This window comes from Bufo bufo, chromosome 4, assembly GCF_905171765.1.
Source record: "Bufo bufo chromosome 4, aBufBuf1.1, whole genome shotgun sequence".
NCBI lineage: Eukaryota > Metazoa > Chordata > Amphibia > Anura > Bufonidae > Bufo > Bufo bufo.
Window position 1 is genome coordinate 124,116,381 of NC_053392.1, and position 15,344 is coordinate 124,131,724.

Here is a 15,344-nt window from a genome sequence, read left to right on the forward strand (position 1 = left end):
GTGTCCTGTATCCGGAGAGGAGTCCAGCGGAAAGGAGCCCAGAACCGCACCGCGTCCTCCGAATCTCCTCCTTGCTGGCTGACGTCACAGAGCTGGAGCGCCGAAATCTCGCGATGCGCGAGCTAGCGCATGCGCAGTGTCGGCATCATGTTCATTCCCTGTGCTGGCATCAGCACAGGGAATGAACTACGCATGCGCTAGCTCGCGCATCGCGAGATTTCGGCGCTCCGGCTCTGTGACGCCAGCAAGGAGGAGATTCGGAGGACGCGGGGCGGTGCTGGGCTCCTTTCCGCTGGACTCGTCTCCGGACACAGGACACATATCAGGTTCATTTGCATATTGATCAAAACTGTTTTTTAACACAATAAAAGCGCAGAGAGCTATGGGGACTGGGTATTGCAGATGAGCTAGCGGCCATCTAGCAGCCCATGTCCAGTGTTCCCTCTAAGCCTTGGCGGCTGCTGAGCGGGGTCGGCTCAGAGCTGGGCACAGCGCCATTAAAGGTGGGCGATAGGAAAACCTAAGATAATTGTCACATCAAAGAGCATACTGTGTAACCCCTGTGCCATCCCGTACAATACAGTGTAACCCCTGCACCATGCTGTGTAATATACAGTATAACCCCTACACCATGCTGTGTAATATATATTATAATCCATACACCATGGTGTACAGTATACAGTATAATCCCTGCAACCATTACTATACAGTATACATATTAATCCTGCCTCCATCCGTACAATATATAATATAGTTAATACACCATGCTGTACAATATACAGTATAACCCCTAAACCATGCTATGTATAATATATATTATAATCCCTACACCATGGTGTACAGTATACAGTATAATCCTGCACCATGCAGTACAGAATGCATTATAAAATCCCTGCCCCATGCCGTACGCTATACAGTATAGTTCATACACCAGTGGGCTTATGCCTTTTGATCAAAATGTACCCTAATGCCTTTTGTACAGCATGTAGTATGGGGGGCTGTACACTTTATTATTGCACTGAGAATAGAGTTTAATTAGCTCTAAGCATAGCATTGTGGATGTGCGATCCAGTTTCTGTTTCCCCCTTGGTATGCACCATGCTGTACAATATACAGTATAATCCATACAATATGCATTATAATCCATACATCATGCCGTACAATATGCATTATAATCCATACACCATGCCGTACAATATGCATTATAATCCATACACCATGCCGTACAATATGCATTATAATCCATACACCATTCTGTACAATATACATTATAAGCCCTGTACCATGCTGTACAATATACATTATAATCCCTGCACCATGCTGTACAATATACATTATAATCCCTGCACCATGCTGTACAATATACATTATAATCCCTGCACCATGCTGTACAATATACAGTATAATCCATACACTATGCCGTACAATATACACAATAACCCCACAGTGTAGGTGTTATACTGTATATTATACAGCATGGTGTATGGATTATAATGCATATTGTACGGCATGGTGTATGGATTATACTGTAAATTGTACAGCATGGTACAGGGCTTATAATGTATACTGTAGTCATCTATAGTGCTATTAGTTTTAGCACGGTAATCTATAGCGCCATCTCCGCTGTTGTTCTTGGCAAGATTAAATTACATGGTAGATGGTAATGCTATAGGTGATGGGCCCTGTGGATTAAGGTGATATAGGTGATGGCACTGTATATGGGGTGCTATGGTGATGGCACTGTATATGAAGGTGCTATAGGTGATGGCACGGTGGATGAGGGCGCTATAGGTGATGGCACTGTATATGGGGTGCTATAGGTGATGGCACTGTAGATGATGGTGCTATAGGCGATGGCGCTGTAGATGAGGGTGCTATAGGTGATGGCGCTGTAGATGGGGGTCCTATAGGTGATGGCACTGTAGATGGGGGTCCCTATAGGTGATGGCAACTGTAGATGAGGGTCCTTAGGTGATGGCATCATAGCGGAGGGCAGCACCAGGGAACCAAAAGGATGAAACAAGTGTAACCTGCTGTAAATGTAACGCAGCCACAGCTGTGGATATGTTCGAGTGTATCAGCTAAACTAAATAACAAGAGTCTGTGAGAAGAAAAGCTAAGAATTGTGAGGGGTTAATGTCTGACAACCCTTTGTGATCTGGGGTATCCCAGGGTATTATATTGCTGCAGTATGTGGGGTCCCAGACTCCCAGGGGGCCCCTGGACCCCGAGCCTCAGATGGATACATTCCTGCGCAGTCTATTATGCCCTTTTGAAAACCCATGAGTTCAAATATCTTTGCTGAGCTTTTACCAATGGGTTACCCTGACAGTAAAACCACTCTAGCCTCAGGCTCTAAGATGACGCCGCTGACGTTACCTCGCCTGGCTGCTGCATGCTCAGTCCAGTCAGTCCTCCTCTCCTCTTCCGGTCAGAAAAAGGAGGAGCCGCAGCAGTAGAGCGGTAATATGTGTAGGCGGCGCCACGCTGAGCCGCACAGGTCGCATCATCTTGAGTGTGGGCATTAGTGTAGGCATTTTGCCGGCGGCAGGGTGAGCGGGTGCTGAGCGGACATGAGCGGGGGCACAATAATTGCTGCGCGGTCGTGCACTCGCGCAGCTTAGAGGGAACACTGCGGCCATGTCCCCAGCTCTATGCACAGAATCCTGGAGACAGGTTCCCTTTAATTAGCATACCCGGCTCCAAAACCAAACGGGCATATTGCCGCAACAGAGGAGGATATCATTGAAAAAAGAGTAGCTATGTGAGGTATTGCTTTTATAAAGTAAAAACTGGTGAAAGGTCCTCTTTAAAAATCTGCAATTAAAACTGCAGATCTGTTTGACTTGTCATTTAAAGGGAATCCTTTAGGTCGCATCAGGTCGCATCACTGGGCTCGGCGCATGCCCAGTGAGACTTTTGAGGCTGTTGCCCTCAGGACGTTGATGATCGCGCAGGCCGCTGGCAGTACTGCGCCTGCGCGAGTTTTCTGGCCGCAGACAGGAAGAAGGACGGGGCATTTCTATAAGGTAGACTATGACGTGGGGAGGGGGCAGAACCGTTTGCCGGGGCTGTGGGAGGTTATTTGATCAGGAGGCGTTCGTGGAATTCAAATTAAGGCGGGCTGGGCACTGCAGGGGGGTGTCACTGGGCTCCGGAGAGTGAAAAAAAACGCCCCTCTGGGCACCTTGGACCCCAATTAGCATAACAGAAAAAGCGCTTTTATATCAAAACTACAAAACGAAATAAAGTAAAAAGAAGACTGCTGGAAATAAGGTACTTTAGTCCACATAGCGATGGTGCCAGCTTAAAATGGTAAAAGCAGGTGACCGAATCCCTTTAAATGAGGTTGTCACAACAAATCAGTTGTCAGGTAATCACCTGGGTAGCTTACATTGAAAAAGTAGTTCCCTTCTTGAGACAATCCTTTTAGCATCTCATGGAAAAGCACAGATGGCACATTACAAAACTGCAATGGGTTTATTGACCAAATGTCCAAAACAGAGCCACAGTATGGGCCAGATGGTGCCCGGGGGTCCACTAGTACTAGTCACAGAACTAGGGGAGGAAGGGATCCATTTCTAGGACCCCTTCCTCCCCTATTAAGTCATTGTCATATCCTGTGAATATGCCATTGTCTGATCAGGATAACCTTTTAACTATTTGTATTTGTGACAGTCCTGAAAAACATTTTAAAGCGAACATATTGATTACTTAACCATAGGCTAGGTCATTGGGGGTCTGGCACCCCCACATATTGGCTGTTTGCTGTTCCTGAAGTGAACACCGCAGCTCCATACACTGTGCAGTGGCCGTTCTTGGGTACTGCAGGTGATACTGCTACTGCATAGGAGCAGAGCTGCAGTATCCAAGACCATGGTACACAGAGCTTGTGGTGGTCCATTTCTATAAGGGCTCATGCACACAGTTGTCGGCCGATGCCTGCAAACAGCGGGTCCGCAACATACCAGCTGTGTGTGCACCTTCACTTGGAAGGGTCCGCAATTCGGAACATATGGAGTGGAAGGCCATGGACCCATCCATGAGCATTAGGGACTGAATTTTGCGGTCCCCAATGCATGGAATGGGCGGCACACATTTGTGTGTATGAGCCCTTACACTGTTCACTTGTGGAACCTGCAGGTGACCATGCTATGTCACAGATCCCCACTGACCTCATACCGATGCACTATCCCATTGCTAGGTTAATAATATGTTGGTCCCAGAAAACCCTTTTACGGGCTTTTTCATACGGAGGCATAAATGAGCTCCGTATTTCCTTCTGTAAATCCTAAAGCAGTTTTTTTGTTATCCTTTCTACTCCTGCTGTGATCTATTCCCAATGTAGACCTCATGTGAACAAGCCCTTACTGAACATGTAATTATATTTACTGATCCCTCATTGTTCTAGTTTTATAGAAATCAATACCCAGACTTCTACTGAACTTGTGCTCATTCATTCATTCTGAATCTTATTTGTGCCCGGGTTGCTGTTATCTACATGGACCGCTTTGCAGTTTTCCTTTTCTGTCTATACAATGTACGATTTTAATTTCTACAGCCTGTCCTAAAATTTGCAACATGTGAACGCAGCCTCATAGCCAGTATATAAATGGGTAACAGATTTCTTAAAGACATCTTTCCATCATTGTAATTGTAATTTATGTAGAAAAGAACGACACAAGTAATATAATATACACTTCTAGGGTCAAGAGTGTGGTGTCCTCAGGAAGATGCAGCGGTTGACTCTGGATAGACTTGGAGAGTTAGTTCTAGATATCCTGGTTTTGAGACTCCATCTTTACATACAGCTGCAAAAACAAGAAAATGCTCAATTAAAAGATGAGACTACCTGGACCACGTGATGTGTTTTAGGATATACACCTATGCGCCGATCACTGCTTTGTCTGATTGGGCATGGTTAGCGGCATCAACTGTGACTTGAAAACCTTCAAATATTGCCGCAGTCCCAGAGGCGGCATAGAAGGCGAACATGTTAAGATGAGAAGTTTGAGATATTTCATAGGTTTGGCATAAATTAAGGCAACGCAGACTCCTGCAAAACTGACTAAGGGTACTTTCACGCTAGCGTTTTTCTTTCCTGGCATAGAGTTCCGTCCTAGGGGCAAAATACCGGAAAAGAACTGCTCAGTTTTATCCCCATGCATTCATGAATGGAGAGCAATCCGTTCAGGATGCATCAGTTCAGTCTTTTTGAGTGATCAGGACAGATGTAAAACGCAGCATGCTGCGGTTTTATCTCCGGGTCAAAAAAAAACAGAAACACTGCCTGAATGCCGGATCCGTTTTTTCGGATGGACACTGGAAGAAGAGACTGATCCAGCATTTCATTGCATTTGTAAGACGGATCAGGATCCTGATCCGTCTTACAAATGCCATCAGTTGGCATACGTTTTGATGGATCCGACAGGCAGTTCCGGCGACGGAACTGCTTTCCTATTCACTCTGCCGCAAGTGTGAAAGTACTCTTAGTGACTCCAAATCCAGCGTGGTTTTTGCTGCATTTCTGCAACAAAACTGCTTGTATTACTTGCGGTTTTTAATGTGGAAAAGTCATTGGATTTCACTCTTTCCACTGCAGAGGGTGAAATCCTCTGAATAAATTGACGTGCCGCATGCAAATCCGCTTAGTCACGTGTAATCCCGGCCTAAAAATTCCTCTAATAAGCGCTCTTTACCACACGGAGCGCGTCCCTTGAGGGAATCGCGCACTGTGTGGTAGAGGGATTGTGCGGAAGCCCACGGCCTTATGATGGTTACAGAAAGGTCAGGCAGAGGCACACAGCTTTGTCAATCATGATAATGCTGCACGCTTCCCAAGTCCAGAACGCATGTTCCCTCTATCACACGAAGTGCGATTCCTGCAAGGGACACGCTCGTGTGAAAGAGAAAAATGTGCTGGTTTCCTCTTGGACTCCATCTGCGCTTCCTCAGAACTCTGCAGGCAGACATTCATGTGACTGACAAGCTCTAAGGCCACGTTCACACTACTGGTTTTGGCTTATAAAATATAGATCTAAAATATGACCCAAAATACACAAGTGTGATTCACTGCATTACCTCAAGGCCATCCTTCTAAAGTAAAATGGCCTATCTATGGACCTCGGGCCCTTTTACATGGGCAGATGATTGGCTGAAGGAGTGTTCATAAGAGCGCTCGTCCCTATCTATTATAAACATGGCACCAATCAGCTTGTATGTCACGCTTATAAATTCTCGCTCATGTAAATGGGGATGTGCAAGCGAATAATATGCAAACTGAAGGGGTGCAGGCGTACTAACAATCTCTGCCCCCCTTCAGTCTACATTGGCAAATGGGAGACGCCTACTGAATCTTTATACCATTGATTGTGTAAAAGGACCTTTTGCTGTATAATTATGTAAGAATCTACTGTGTAATACCTTAATAAGTTCTCTGCCATCAGCTCCCTGGGACTCCTTGGCACACGCCGTGTCTGGATGTGCCACGTGATATAGTCGCACCAAACTAACTGCATTATGTAATCTACAGCAAGAAGAGAAGATTATTTTGAGGTGAAGAAGATAAACACTGAGCAATGTCAATTAAAGGTTTCCATTCCGTCTCAACATCCATCCTTCACCCCACCCCCCCAAAAAAAAATAGAAGGGATGTGAATGAGCTTTACGTATGATGTGTTCGCCCCAAACATGCATAGTCTAGTTGCTAAAGAGCAAGTAACGGAGTGGTGACTACTGAGAAGACCTTTCTTCACTCTACAGGTCAGCACACAGGAATATTTTCCTAAAGCCCTGAGAACCCCTTTAAGACCATTAAGTGCCTGACCCTGTGCAACCCTTTTTTTCCCCGGCACATAAACAGGTTCTTCTAAAAAAATTAGCATATTGTGATAAAGTTCATTATTTTCTGTAATGTACTGATAAACATTAGACTTTCATATATTTTAGATTCATTTACACACACTGAAGTAGTTCAAGCCTTTTCTTGTTTTAATATTGATGATTTTGGCATATCATGAAAGGTTCTCTAAAACGAGCTATTAACCTAATCATCTGAATCAACTACTTTACTCTAAAACACCTGCAAAAGTTTCCTGAGGCTTTTAAAACTCCCAGCCTGGTTCATTACTCAAAACCGCAATCATGGGTAAGACTGCCGACCTGACTGCTGTCCAGAAGGCCATCATTGACACCCTGAAGCAAGAGGGTAAGACACAGAAAGAAATTTCTGAACGAATAGGCTGTTCCCAGAGTGCTGTATCAAGGCACCTCAGTGGGAAGTCTGTGGGAAGGAAAAAGTGTGGCAGAAAACGCTGCACAACGAGAAGAGGTGACCCGGACCCATGAGGAAGATTGTGGAGAAGGACCGATTCCAGGACCTTGGGGGACCTGCGGAAGCAGTTGGACTGAGTCTGAAGTAGAAACATCCAGAGCCACCGTGTGCAGGAAATGGGCTACAGGTGCCGCATTCCCAGGTCAAGCAACTTTTGAACCAGAAACAGCGGCAGAAGCACCTGACCTGGCTACAGAGAAGCAGCACTGGACTGTTGCTCAGTGGTCCAAAGTACTTTTTTCTGATGAAAGCAAATTTTGCATGTCATCCGGAAATCAAGGTGCCAGAGTCTGGAGGAAGACTGGGGAGAGGAAAATGCCCTGAAGTCCGGTGTCAAGTTACCCACAGTCAGTGATGGTCTGGGGTGCCATGTCAGCTGCTGGTGTTGGTCCACCTGTGTCTTATCAAGGGCAGGGTCAATGGCAGCTAGCTATCAGGAGATTTTGGAGCACTTTCATGCTTCCATCTGCTGAAAAGCTTTATGGAGATGAAGATTTCATTTTTCAGCACGACCTGGCACCTGCTCACAGTGCCAAAACCACTGGTAAATGGTTTACTGACCATGGTATTACTGTGCTCAATTGGCCTGCCAACTCTCCTGACCTGAACCCCATAGAGAATCTGTGGGATATTGGGAAGAGAAAGTTGAGAGACGCAAGACCCAACACTCAGGATGAGCTTAAGGCCGCTATCGAAGCATCCTGGGCCTCCATAACACCTCAGCAGTGCCACAGGGCTGATTGCCTCCATGCCACGCCGCATTGAAGCAGTCATTTCTGCAAAAGGATTCCCGACCAGTATTGAGTGCAAACTGACTTAATTATTTGAAGGTTGACTTTTTTTGTATTAAAAACACTTTTCTTTATTGGTCGGATGAAATATGCTAATTTTTTGAGATAGGAATTTGGGGTTTTCATGATATGCCAAAAATCATCAATATTAAAACAAGAAAAGCTTGAACCTACTTCAGTTGTGTGTAATGAATCTAAAATATATGAAAGTCTAATGTTTATCAGTACATTACAGAAAATAATGAACTTTATCACAATATGCTAATTTTTTTTTAGAAGAACCTGTATGACCACTTCTGCACACACAGCTGAAGATAACCACCCCCAGTCATCCCAGGATCCATCCAATACCGCTCAGGATCAGTGCAGGGATGCTCAACCTGCAGCCCTCCAGCTGTTGCAAAACTTCAATTCCCAACATGCCCTAATAGCTGCAGGCTATCTAGTCATGCTGGGAGTTGCAGTCTTGCAACAGCTGGAGGGTCGCAGGTTGGTCATCTCCAATTTTGCGCATCAAGTGGACGCGTCCGTTCCTGGTTACTGTTCATATATTATAGGCAGACTGTGCCCATACCCAGCTTTACACAGGGTATAGCAGAGCCCTAGTGCTGACCTGCACTTGTAGTAAAAACACGTGCACTTTAAAGGGGTTTCCCAGGACTTAGATATTGATGGCCTATCCTCAGGATAGGTCATGAATATGATATCGGCGGGGGTCCGACACCTGACACCCCCACCAAAGTTTGAGGAAACCACAACGCTTACAGAGCTCTGGTGAGTGGCACAGCCTCCTCACAGCTTACCAAGCACAGCACTATACGTTGTATATGCGGCTGTGCTTGGTATCACAGCTCAACCCTGTTCACTTGAATGGACTAAACTGAGCCTAGGCCACGTGACCAGTGAAGGGGGACGTCGCATGGCCTAGTCAAGAAGCCATAGTGCTCACAGGGCGAACAGCTGATTGGTGGGGCTGCTGGGAGTTAGGTTATCAATATGAGATTGTCGGGGGTCTATCCTGTGGATGGGCGATCAATATGATAATACCTTGCACTTTCTAGTACATCAAGAGATCATCCCTCATCAGTGGCTGCCTCCTATCAGCACTAAACGTTCAAGTGGGATCACTGGTTCAGCTTTCTACTGGCTTCATGTTGACACCACTTCTCTCATTTTGGGTGCACTTTAAGTATTAAGGGGCGCAGTTAAAAATAGCATTAAAAACAAAAGAAGCAACGCTTATCTCACTGATCCCTCACTTCCGTAAATGTCCCAGGTACCTGCTGATCTCTACTCTAGTTCCTCCTGAGACACTGGAAGTGACTGCTCAGCCAATCACTGAAGCAGAGAGATGACCAGGAAGTGTCTGAATGAGAGCAGCGAGTACACGTTTTTGCTTTTTATGCTGTTGTGACCTTCTAGAAAAGACATATTTTTTGCAGCCGGACAACCCCTTTAAATAATAGGGGATCGACCGATTATCGGTTTTGGCCGATATTATCAGCCGATATTTGAGGATTTTGAACGTTATCGGCATCTATTTTGCCGATATACCGATAACGTATTGGGAACACAGAACGCGCTGCTCTCAGCGCGTTCTGTGTTCCCTCCGCAGCACAGGGGAGAGGAAGCAGTGTCTCCTCCCCCTGTGATGCTGCTGCCGCTGCCTCCAATGACAGGACAGAAGACAAGAGGAGGGGAGGGGCTGTGGCCGCTGCGCCACCAATGAAGATGAGTCTTTCATTAATTCAAATACAGGAGGCGGGAGGCTGGCTGCAGAATCACATAGCCGGCTCCCGACCTCTATGAACGGCAGCTGCGGTCCGCGGTAGTTAACCTCTTAGGTGCCGCGGATCGCAGCTACCGCTCATAGAGGTCGGGAGCCGGCTATGTGATTCTGCAGCCAGCTCCCGCCTCCTGTATGTGAAAGAGAGGTATCTTCATTGGTGGCGCAGTGCGCCCCCCCCCCCCTCAAGCAGTGCGCCCCCCACCCCAATAGTAAAAACATTGGTGGCGCAGTGCGCCCCCCCCCCTCAACCCCCTAGTATTAGTCATTGGTGGCGCAGTGCGCCCCCCATCCCAATAGTAAAAACATTGGTGGCGCAGTGCGCCCCCCCCAGTTCTAATCATTGGTGGCAGTGGCCACAGGATCCCCTCTCCCCTGCTCCTCCGATCGGAGCCCCAGCAGTGTAAGCCTGGGGCTCCGATCGGTTACCATGGCAGCCAGGACGCTATTGAAGCCCTGGCTGCCATAGTCAGCTCCATGCTGCTGTGTGCACAGAGCACAGAGCAGCAGGGACAGTGTGAGATCCTATTCACTCTGATAGAGATCTATCAGGGTGAATGGGACAAGGGTTCTAGTCCCTAAGGGGGCTAAAAGTTAGTAAAAAAAAAAAAAAGTATAAATGAAAAAGATTTACAAAAAAAATAAAATAATAATACACGTTAACAATAAACATTAATTTTCAGCAGATTTGTGTAGGAATTTTTTTTTTTTCCTCAAAAATAAAAATACCCAGAATATCGGTATAAATTATCGGCTATCGGCCTGAAAGTTGACAAATTATCGGTATCTGCCCTAAAAAAATCAATATCGGTCGATCCCTATTAAATAAGTCATGTAGATACTTACAAGTCTCTCTGAAGCATATCTACAAGCAGCCCATCAATCTTCTTCTGAGAACACAGGTGCCACACCATACCACCGAAGTGTCGAGTAGATCGCAATAAGTCATACTTCCTGTCTGTCAATGTCCTCAAAAGTTTGGTTTCTGATCTGTATTTAAAAAAAAAACGGAAGACAAGTTTTAAAGATGGCGCAGACACAGCAGAACCTAAAGGCTTTTCACCCGAGAACCTACCCTGATGTAGTCTGCGCTATCGGGTTCAAACTGGACAAGGCAGCGGTTCAGAAGCTCCTCGTGTCGGTCTTGCTGAAACAAAAGCTGGAGAGACAAATTACAGGTTATTGGCCACTTGTAACATGCGGAGGAGATACTTGAGGTAACATCCAGACATCTTTACCTTCATGTTCTCCTCTCTAAAGACTGGTGGTGGAACCATTTTGCGACCTTGACGAGGGAAATATACCTGGATCATTCGCTCTCTCTCCTCCCATGTGGCTTTCCTCAAGACACCATTTGGCTCTCTTACAACAATAAACCTTTCCTATGTACCACAGAAAACATGACATTCAGTGCCCTAGAAGTACTAAGTGTTCACAGCGCTGGCTCCTGAGAGTACTCACCCGGTGTGGGGTGCTATAGGTGATGTCTGTGAACACAAATTTTGCGGTATCTGTGCCATCAAGGATCTCGTCCACAGCCAGGGTTTCATCTATCGGCTCCCGCTCGTCAGGCATAGGCGGCATCTCCAGGTACTGCTGAGCAGCAATGACTGCTTTCTGGAGGGCCTGTGGAGCAACACTTCATCATAGTACATGGAACACATGTGTTCCTGGTATAAAAGTGGGTGACATTTCATGATAAAATCCTATGACTACAAAGCTCCAGCAGTCCTAGCATTCCACCGCAGCAGCTGCACCATATGCTGGCCATCCAAATCAAAAGAAAGGGAGTCGGTCACCAGGAAAATCACCAACTTTTTTGTGTCTAGGGAGCTGTATGAGGGGGATCTGAACTTTTTATTGCTACCATTCTGTATTTGTATATGACTGCGCCACTGGGTGTCTGCTGTGTAAAAGAGTGGGCACTCGGAAGCTGTGGCACTTGCACGGCTCCTGAGTGGGCACCATCTGCCAAACATGTACAGCGGTTCCCGGAAAGCTGGTTCATCCATATGCAAATGAGTAGTGCACTGGGGGTGGGTCCGAGCCAATCGGTGCACCCTTGCTCCTCCTACTTCATCTGACAGACCCTTCCTGCATAGTCATCTCTCCTGGCCCGGTCAATCAAGAAGGAGAGGAGCAAGGGTGCACAGAGTGACTTGGGTCCACCCTCAGTGCACTCAACTGCTCATTTGCATATGGATTAAAGTAGCTTGCTAAGCGAAGCCAGCTCTTACATGGGCACTGATCCAAGTCATTTAACCCCTCAGATGCTGCAGTCAATAGCAACTGCAATATCTGAGGGGTTAGACAGAGAGAGGGAGGGAGCTCCGTCCTTCGATCAGAGACCCTGTGGTGAAATCGCAGGTGTCCAATTGGTTGGCATAAAAGCAATGGCAAATGCAAAAGTAACAGTAAAAAAAAAATTTACATCTAAAAATAAACAATATAAAATAAATATAACAGGTCGAGGCTGTGCTCGGTATCACAGCTCAGCCCCATTCACTTCAATGGGGCAGAGCACGATTACAGCGCTGTGCTTGGTAAGCACAGAGAAGGCCGAAGCGCTCACAGGAGCGCCGATGCCTTCTTAACTAGCTGATCGGCGGGGGTCCCAGGTGTCGGACCCTCACCGATCAGATACTGTTGACCTATCCCGAGGACACCCCCTGAAATCGACACCAGTACGCCTCATTATAAATTAGGTGCAGCCGCCCACAGTGCGGGGTACGCCACCAGTCTATGATAAATTAGGGCCTAAGTATTTTAGGGAACAGGAGACTGACTATTTGCCAGAAACAATCAGTAAAGGTGTTTTCTAGGTTTTTAATATTGATTACCTCTCGTCAGAATGGGCCATCAATATCATATCAGCGGGGGTCCGACTCCCAGCATCCCCGGCGATAACCTGTTTGAAGAGACCGGTGAGCGCTGTCCATGGGATAGTGGCTTTGCTTGGTACTGCAGCTCAGTCATGTGACGTCACGGACATAGGAAGAGGCCGCAGAGCTCACCGGGGCACCCCGCACTCTTCCAATAGATGAGACGAGGGTGCTGGGAGTCGGACCCCCACCAATCAGACATGGATGACCTATCCTGAGGATAGGCCACCAATATCAAAAACTCAGAAAACCCCTTTAAACTAGCGGGTGCTCCCCGTACCTCTTCGTACTGCTGCTGCGTCATTAGCTTGTATGTGGGGGGCTTGGATTCCTGTTTGATGGGCTGGAATACTTTCTCCAGGTTAAGGCCGATCATCTTCTTCAGGATGCTCTGCACATCGGGGTCTGTGAAGCTGGCAGGCCTGGCGGAAGAGCTGGGAGCTGGCACAAGGTTAAAGGAAAAACGATTAAACCGCGCCCATCACCAACCACACAAGTGGCAATTCACATGGCGGTAACCGGAGTCCATACACACACCGCACAACCACTGCACGGAGCCTGTACAGAGGGACAGCTCTGAACCACTAGGAAGGACAGGTGGTGACAAATGTGACATCACGTCCTGAGACTGTGGACCCTAGTCACATGACGTGATCACGCCTCTGTCATCTGATGACCGCTATAAAGGGGAATTCACACGCAGCAGATTTGTTGCAAAACTTTCTGCAACTGTTCCATTCATCTGAATGAGGTTTGCAGAAATCGATGCACGTGCTGCAGGAACAGCCCTACGGAGCTGATACCTAGAAACATCTGCCACGTGCGACGGGTATGTGTATACTATGGATATATCCACCGCAAACATCTGCCACATGCGACGGGTATGTGTATACTATAGATATATCCACCCGCAAACATCTGCCACGTGTGACGGGTATGTGTATACTATGGATAAAACAACATCTGCCACGTGCGACGGGTATGTGTATACTATAGATATATCCACCGCAAACATCTGCCACGTGTGACAGGTATGTGTATACTATGGATAAAACAACATCTGCCACGTGCGACGGGTATGTGTATACTATAGATATATCCACCGCAAACATCTGCCACGTGTGACAGGTATGTGTATACCATGGATAAAACAACATCTGCCACGTGCGACGGGTATGTGTATACTATAGATATATCCACCGCAAACATCTGCCACGTGTGACAGGTATGTGTATACTATGGATAAAACAACATCTGCCACGTGCGACGGGTACGTGTATACTATGGATATATCCACCGCAAACATCTGCCACGTGTGACGGGTACGTGTATACTATGAATATATCCACCGCAAACATCTGCCCTGTGTGACGAGTACGTGTATACTATGGATAAAACAACATCTGCCACGTGTGACGAGTACGTGTATACTATGGATAAAACAACATCTGCCATGGAATCTGTGGCAGAAAACAGACTGACCCTTGGGCTTCTGCAGGGGTACGTGCAGGAGACATGTAGATTTACTCCCATTCAATGGGGCTAATCTACATGTTGTACCCACCGTGGAAACTGCGGCAAGATGTTAAGTAGATCCCATGTGCAGAATACAAACCTTGTGAACAGAGCCTTATACCTCTACAGTCCGCCGTGCCCTGGTGTGACAACTAGTGACATCGCCGTGCCCTGGTGTGACAACTAGTGACATCGCCGTGCCCTGGTGTGACAACTAGTGACATCGCCGTGCCCTGGTGTGACAACTAGTGACATCGCCGTGCCCTGGTGTGACAACTAGTGACATCGCCGTGCCCTGGTGTGACAACTAGTGACATCGCCGTGCCCTGGTGTGACAACTAGTGACATCGCCGTGCCCTGGTGTGACAACTAGTGACATCGCCGTGCCCTGGTGTGACAACTAGTGACATCGCCGTGCCCTGGTGTGACAACTAGTGACATCGCCGTGCCCTGGTTGTCAGACTGCAGCGTGAGACCAAAGCAGAATTAATATATATTTTTTTAGGATTATGATTTCTGTGTGGACTATACTATTAGTGGCGGCTCTCAGACTAGCAGACCACCCCTCTAAGTCACCTGATAAGACCACAGGAAGTCACCGCCAATACCCAGCCTGGCACCGGCCGCTGCTTCTGCTCACCTCCGGCACACAAGCTGCGGTGACCGCTGACCCTCTGCGGGCGAATCCTCCGCACCAGCCATGCTATGCGGGCAGCCATGTCCACACTGACACATCCGCCCGCCGCAAAGAGCTTCGGGAACTGTAGTTCACCCGAGGAAGGTTCTCTGTGCGCATGCGCAGTTGGGGGCACAGAGGTCAGCTCCACGTCCTCTCTGTGTTTGTCACAGACCTCGGTGTCATTATTATGTTGCTACTGTAATTGTGTGACAGGTTTTAATCATTTTTGCCTAGCATTAGAAACCTTTTCAGGAAGAAAGTAAGAGTCACATGACCTGCCTTAAAACACAATAGCCACGCCCACAAATCCAGGCTGGGAAGATAATGTAGCTGCATGTGAGAAGACCCTTTAACCCCT

At 47.1% G+C, this 15,344-nt stretch overlaps 1 protein-coding gene across 1 annotated transcript; it reads right to left on the reverse strand.

The window, feature by feature from the left end:
* Positions 1-4,189: 4,189 nt before the first annotated feature.
* MRPS22 (mitochondrial ribosomal protein S22) lies at positions 4,190-15,071 on the reverse strand. Its single transcript, XM_040427831.1, is given in 10 exon segments — positions 4,190-4,790; positions 4,793-4,811; positions 6,424-6,526; positions 10,757-10,864; positions 10,866-10,900; positions 10,986-11,069; positions 11,149-11,292; positions 11,372-11,536; positions 13,073-13,233; positions 14,948-15,071. Coding segments are annotated over 10 exon segments (963 nt in total). The 5' UTR covers positions 15,027-15,071; the 3' UTR covers positions 4,190-4,725.
* Between the last annotated feature and the right edge of the window lie 273 nt (positions 15,072-15,344).